Source organism: Hevea brasiliensis, chromosome 7 (assembly GCF_030052815.1).
Source record: "Hevea brasiliensis isolate MT/VB/25A 57/8 chromosome 7, ASM3005281v1, whole genome shotgun sequence".
In the NCBI taxonomy this organism is placed as follows: domain Eukaryota; kingdom Viridiplantae; phylum Streptophyta; class Magnoliopsida; order Malpighiales; family Euphorbiaceae; genus Hevea; species Hevea brasiliensis.
Window position 1 is genome coordinate 4,940,717 of NC_079499.1, and position 7,227 is coordinate 4,947,943.

At 38.5% G+C, this 7,227-nt stretch overlaps 1 protein-coding gene across 9 annotated transcripts; it reads left to right on the forward strand.

Moving 5' to 3' along the window:
- Nucleotides 1–350: 350 nt before the first annotated feature.
- Nucleotides 351–6,716, forward strand: LOC110649722 (uncharacterized). 9 transcript variants are annotated; one of them, XM_058149844.1, is made up of 6 exons: nucleotides 351–590; nucleotides 1,970–2,116; nucleotides 2,771–2,856; nucleotides 3,007–4,881; nucleotides 5,534–5,684; nucleotides 5,794–6,716. In XM_058149844.1, the coding sequence occupies exons 2-6, from the start codon at nucleotides 1,978–1,980 to the stop codon at nucleotides 6,513–6,515; spliced, it is 2,973 nt and encodes a 990-aa protein (XP_058005827.1). In that variant the 5' UTR covers nucleotides 351–590; nucleotides 1,970–1,977; the 3' UTR covers nucleotides 6,516–6,716. The 9 variants fall into 9 exon arrangements, with proteins under 9 accessions (XP_058005827.1, XP_058005830.1, XP_021660101.2 ...); XM_058149847.1 differs by having other exon boundaries at nucleotides 1,970–2,110; XM_021804409.2 differs by having other exon boundaries at nucleotides 351–526.
- Nucleotides 6,717–7,227: the final 511 nt, after the last annotated feature.

Consider the following 7,227-nt stretch of genomic DNA (forward strand, 5'->3'; position numbering starts at 1 on the left):
TTTTAATTATTAATTTTTTTTAAAATAAATTACTTGAAAAAAAAAATTTCATGCAATTATATAAATTCTATTTTTAAGGTAAATTATTTGCAAATTTTTAAAAAAATTAAATTAAATTTTTATAAAATTATAATTTTTAATCTTCAATTTTAATATTAAATAAAATTATATTTTGTAATTAAGAATATAAAATAAAATAATTAAAAAGTACTATTTAAAAGAATAAAGTAAATGTTTATTTTATGTATACATTTTCTATCTCTATCTGTTGTCTCCTCTCTCTCTCTCCCTCTCTCTCTCTCTCTCAGCGCGTAATCGTAACGCATAAATAAATTATAATTAAACAAAGCCCCTTTTCAAGTCCGACACTGTCGGTGAAGAAAATACCAAGCCCAAAACAAGCGCTCTCTCTCTCTCCTAAGCGCACAGTCGCACACAGACTACAGACCCGCAGATCTCAAACAACGTCTGTCCACGGCTAATCTCCGGCCACATTCCCACCGGAATGTCAGATTCCGGTCACCAGGTTCCCAGTCCCCCTCCTCTATCTCTCTTTCTGCGCTTTCTCTCTCCATAATGCCTCAGCTCATGTAACTTCCTTTTCTCTGTTTCCATCTTCGCATGAGTTGTTTTTGGATGGTACTTCTTCTGTTCAGTCCTTCAGAGTACACGATTACTTTTTTGGGTCTCAACTTTTTGCCTCCTTTCTCCGACCTGGCTCATTCCAATGCTCTTTTTTTTTTGGAATTTAAAATTCCCCTTTTCAGCTTCCTTCAATTGGTAGTAGAATATAATTCTCTCTGTATTCTCTTTCTCATGCTAGATTTTTCTCTCCGTGAAAAGTGCAGCTTTTTGTGAGTTGTTTATGTTTGCTGTAAACACATTTTTCTTTTTGTTTTAAATGCACTTTGATTCTCAACTCTGCTCATACTGATTTTGAATCTAAAAGCTTTGATCTTTTTGCCCATTTTGTCTTCTAATTGCTTTTCTGATTTTAGGGATTTTAGGCTATTTTTAAGATTTCTGTTAGGATTTTCTTTCCGTAATTATCGGGCTTTTATTTCGCATTGGAAAACAACTTTGGCAATTGGGTTGCTATTGCATAGAGTCTGATCACTGTGTTTAAATTTCATTTTTTTAATCTTTCAAATCAAAAGCAAAAGCAAAAATGTAAGTTTGTTGAGTTTGATTGAGCTAATATTCGGAGTTGTTGTTCAGGGCTAACGCTAATAATACATATGTGATGTGATTTACCATAATAGAATATGTGTTAGAGTCTCACTCTGTAAGAATAGTCGCCATTTATTCTTTTCTTTCTCTTTAATCAAGGCATTTGTTGCGATTGATTGGCTTCTTCTACTTTCTTGACAAAAAAGAATTTTTTTCCCTTACGTTTTCTCTCTCTAGATTCCCGTGCCAAAATTTACCCCCTTTTCACTTACAAATCAATGCCCTTCACACTCTTTAAATTTCTGCATCTTGCTTTAGGGGCAAGGAGAAAAGGGTACCAGGTCTCATTTGTTTTGATTAATTAGTTTGAATTTGAATATGTTTGAGCTTGAAGCCCTTTTGCAGAGTACTGTAGGTCTGGTTTGTATGTGTACAGGGTTTTGGGTGGTCTAGAGCTAGGTATTTTTTACTCTTCTTTCTTCTTCCTCCCCTCTTTTCCCTTGGGATTACTTTTAATGTATTACTATATTAGTGTTGACAGGGTTCATCCTTTTGTGAATTGCTCTTATATTTAACTATTTTCTGGCCTCTTTTTGTCTTTCTTGTAGAGCTCCGGTCTGTTTTCTGCTTTTGTTTCTTGTTGTAATTAGTTTTGCTGTTGTGTAGTTTTTTTGCATTTCCGTTTGGGATCTTTTCTTTCTTTCTGTACAGTTTCCGTCCCCACACCCCCCCCCCCCCCCTCTCCTTCTGTCTCTGAGGTGATAAATTGACTTCATAATTGTGAATTGTTGGACAACAGGTGTTGAGATGAATGTGATTCAAGGCAGTAAGGCTCAAAATATAGAGAAACCCTTTCCAGGATGCTTGGGCAGAATGGTGAACCTTTTTGATTTAAGCAATGGTGCAACTGGAAACAGGCTGCTTACAGATAAACCACATGGTGACGGTGATTTCTTTGTCTATTTCTATGTCTTAATTATTTATTTTTCAGGAAAAACAATTGAGCTTTCTATCGGCATGATAATTGTTGCTAAGCTTTTTTAGGTCCAAATCAGAATATCAGTTATTGTGTTCTGTGAGAGAGCTTTAGTGATCTGTTGCTTAATGATTTTAGACAATCTGTGGCTAATGAAATTTATCATTTATTTGCCATCTGTTTAAATTCATTTGTGTGGCTGGTCATTCTTTTCCAAGCACCAGGACTATACTATGTCCACTAGGGAAGCTAACTCCCTAGTGGCATATTGGACATATGCATTTCAGTAAGCATATTGAGTAAGATAAATCTTTCTTCTTGTTTGTGTTTAGGGCCTGAGCATCTTCTGGCTTGATTTCACTACCCTTTGTGCAGGTTCCCTTGGCCTGTCAAATTTCTTCTCTACAATTAATTACACTTTCTAGCTTAAATGATGTTCAAAATGATCATATTTCTCTTATATGGGCTCCCTTATGAATTTACCCGAGAAAATAAAAGGAAGATTCATCTTTCTTCCTGTTTAGGAATAATGATGATGATTTGCCTCATGGTATTCCTAGTTCTTTTTGCATTTTTAAAATATTATGTTGGCAGCTGTTGTTTATGTGATCTGGTCATTGGCAGGTTCTTTATTCTCAAGGAGTCGGTCAGATGTGGCAAGGATGCTGAGTCTGAGTGCACCCTTTGCAGATCAGATTGAAGATAAAATGGTAAAATAATTGAGATTGTTTATTGATAATACTAATTATAGATCAGTGGAGAAACAAATCTTATGCAGAATTTTTGTGCATTTGATGGTGATGCATTGGAGTATGCTAAAATATAGTGTCCTAATCAGCATTGGGGTATGCTGGTTGCAGATTGTGTCCGAGCTAAGGAGAAGCTCCTCAAACAAGAAAGCGAGTGGAACACCCATAAAGACACTCATAGCCCAAGAAATGTCCAAAGAAGTGGATTCTAGACATAATCCACCAAATGTTGTTGCCAAGTTGATGGGACTTGATACCCTCCCACTGCAACTGTCTAATTCAGCTGCAGAAAGAAGCCACTCAAAAGGTTATTCAAGACGTTCTTTAAGTCACTCAGGGATACTAGAGGATTGTTGGGAGCAAGATAATGGTTTTTTGGACAAGCGAATGCATTGTGAAGAACAAAATGAGTACAAAGATGTATATGAGATATGGCAGCAATCTCAAAAGACAAATGTAAGAGATAGTTCACCACACAAAGGAAGGCATACTGAAAATACAAATGAGAAGAAGATGACCCTTGTTCGGGAGAAGTTCATGGAAGCAAAGCGTTTGGCCACAGATGAGAAAGGCCGCCAGTCCAAGGAATTCCAAGATGCATTAGAAATTTTAAGTTCCAATAGAGATCTATTCCTCAAGTTTCTGCAAGAACCTAATTCCATGTTCTCTCCGCATCTGTATGATATGTGCTCTATTCCTCCGCCTCCTGAGACAAAACGCATTACTGTACTTAGACCTTCTAAGGCGATTGATAATGAAAAGTTTGCAGGATCAGGAACGAAGTGTGATAAGCAGGCAAATAAACCAGCCCATACTGGCCAAGCTATCGCGTGGGACAAAAATAACTCTGGATGTTCTCCTACTTTTGCCAATCAGAGGTTTGAAGAATATCCTGCTCAACCAACACGAATTGTAGTATTGAAGCCTAGCCCTGGGAAGACTCATGACGTTAAGGCTGTGGTTTCACCACCTACCTCATCACCGAGAATATTACAGGGTGAAGAGTTTTATGATGAAGCTGAAGATGATGAAGCACAAGAATCAAGAGAGGTTGCCAAGGAGATCACATCGCAGATGCGTGGAAATCTGATGTTTCATCGAAGGGATGAAACTCTCCTTTCTTCTGTTTTTTCCAATGGCTATGTTGGTGATGATAGTTCCTTTAACAAATCAGAAAATGAGTATGCTGTGGGGAATCTCAGTGATTCAGAAATCATGTCACCGACCTCTAGGCACTCGTGGGATTATATCAACAGGTTTGGCAGTCCCTATTCTTGTTCCTCCTTCAGCCGTGCATCATGTTCTCCAGAGTCTTCTGTTTGCAGAGAAGCGAAAAAGCGACTTTCTGAAAGATGGGCCATGATGACATCAAATGGGAGTTCTCTGGAACAAAAAAACACTCGGAGAAGCTCTAGCACATTGGGTGAGATGCTTGCTCTTTCTGATGCAAGGAAATCAGTGAGATCTGAGGCAGTGGCTTCTATAAAGGAACAAGAACCAAGGGGATCAACTTCTTGCTTAACTAGTAATTTGAACAAGGAAGAAGGCATGGTTGATTCTCCTAAAAGCCTCCTGAGGTCCAGATCTGTGCCTGCATCTTCCACAGTGTATGGTGCTGGGCTCAATGTTGAGGTTTCAGATTCGCAGGCTGGCAGAACAGAAGTTTCCAAGGAGCTGACAAAGGCAAAAAGCACGAAGTTATCTTTAAAGGGGAAAGTTTCTAGCTTATTTTTCTCAAGAAATAAGAAATCAAATAAAGAAAAATCCAGTGGATCTCAAACTAGTGATGAACATCTATCTCCTACTCCTGAAACACCAGGGTCGCCAATGCCTCTTCATGGAAAGACCGGTGATGATTCATCTCAATGTACCAATAACAGTGGCCTTGAAGATTGTTTATCTCCTGGTTTACATGGACCTTCAAATAAAACTACTTATCCAGATTTGATTGCTGCAGCAACAAAACAAGGTTTTGTTTCCCAGGAGGTACTTATTACTCATTCTTCTTATTATTCTTACTCTTCCCTTGCTTTTACTAGCTGTTATTATTGTTGATTTGTTAGTCTGGATATGGCAATGCTGATGGTTTCTTGCTTGTGTTCGAAGTTTTAGACTAGGCAGTTTTCTCTGCTTCATTTCAAGGCATACAAATATGGTAATGAACACTTGAGGGACATGACCATTGCAAACTGCCCATGATCCTTGCCAAATCCCTCTTCCATTTCTGAGTTCCTTTGGTTTGTTAAATAGTTGCAGTTGATGAAACTGTGATTCATCTGGAATGGGTAGAACTTGTAAGCTGAAAATGGCCTTGTGGGCGCAAAATCCTTGAGCTAATTCATTTTTATCGTGTCCTTATTCAACATGGCCCCTGATCATGCCCCTGGGAAATATATAGACTGAAAATTGAAATATGAAACTGAAATGGGCTCTGCTAAGCCATGTATTGTATCATTTTTTATTCTCGTGTTACCTGATTAGTGTTGGGACTTCTTCAGTGTCCTATATTGCTAGGTTATGACAACAACGAGCTAGATGCTTCTAATATGACATTAATAGCTTCAGTGGTTGAATACTGCTACTTTTTTTATCATTGTAACAGACTGTTGAACATCGAATAAAAATCAACTATTTGCAGGCACCCCTGTCAGTGGCAAAGCCCGTAGTGTCTAGGAATATGAGTGAGAACCAGGATCAGCCAAGTCCAATCTCAGTTTTAGAACCCCCATTTGAAGAGGATGACAACACGATTCCAGAGCTTTCTGGAAATATCAGGCCAAACTGCCGGGGTACATTTCCTTGTAGAACTCTTGAGAAATTTTTTGAACATTTATTGCATCTTTGGCAATCCTAAACTCAATGACTTTTTCATTTTATTATTATTTTTTATAAAAACAGGAGCAGAGGTGCCTCTTAAGTCCAATTTGATTGACAAATCACCACGTATAGAATCAATTGCGAGGACTATGTCATGGGATGATTCTTGTTTAGAGACAGCTACACCATATTCATTAAAACCCTCTTCAATCTCTTCCTATGCTGAGGAAGAAGAACAGGAGGACTGGCCTGCCTTAATCCAGACACTGTTATCAGCAGCTGGCCTTGATGGCAACATGCAATTAGATTCATTTTTTGCCAGATGGCATTCACATGATAGCCCATTAGATCAAGCATTGAGAAACAAATATGCTAACCTAAATGACAAAGAACTGCTGCATGAGGCGAAGCGAAGGCAAAGGAGATCAAATAGGAAACTTGTATTTGACTGTGTCAATGCAGCACTCTTGGAAATCACTGAATGTGGGTCGGACATGAGCACAAGGGGCATGCCTTGTACTGGGGCTCATGCCAGGTTTGTACAGGGGGCTTCACCCATGCTAGTGGAGCACTTGTGGGCCCAAATGAAGGAATGGTTTTGTGGTGAAGTGAGGTGTACTTTTGAGGACAGTGGGGACAGCTCCAGGCTGGTGTTGGAGCGGGTGGTGAGAAAGGAGGTGGTGGGGAAAGGGTGGTCTGATAATATGAGAGCGGAATTAGATAATTTGGGGAAGGAAATAGAAGATATATTGCTGGCAGAGCTTGTGGAGGATTCTGTGGCAGATTTGACAAGTTGGGTTTGATAAGGCTATCTTTCTTCCCTCCCTATTTATTGCAACTCTTATTTGTCTATTTGTGCATTTGATTCTCAACAACGATGGTCCCTACCTACCCTACCCTACCTTTCTCATTTGTTTAATGCTGCAAGCGACTACATTAATGTCAATTTGTTTAGTTTGCGTTCTTATTGATAATATAATACATCTGCTAACCTGATATATTAACTTGGACTGTCAAAATCTTCCTAATTCTCTCATACATTCTGTTCGTATAATATGCAAAATCGCCATGCCAAGACGAAATGTGGAGATGAAGGCCACTAGTTTTGGTTCTTTTGTCCTGATATATTTGGCATTTCAGCAGTGGGTGATATGCCAGTGCCCTCTTTAGAAAGGGACCGCTCCGGTTGAAGTTAAAGCTCTTTGACCCGCGTCGTCTTCAACTAAAGCGGTAAACTTTCTATATTCACATTCTCCAAGGCTATCTACAGCTGGGTCCCTAACTGGAGTCCCAAAAGGTTGAGGTCACTTCTTTTTGTTTTACCAAGTCCTAATGAATTTACCATTTGAATCGGTTTTGGTTTGAATATTGCTTGAAATAAAATTTTTGAAAATGATTTGGGTTCTAGGGTTTCTGTGTGGTATTATATTGTTACCTTACCTTTCTTAAATGATGAATCAATTTTTTGTTATTAGTAATTAAAGTACCATAGGACAGTTTCTGATCAGATCTTGG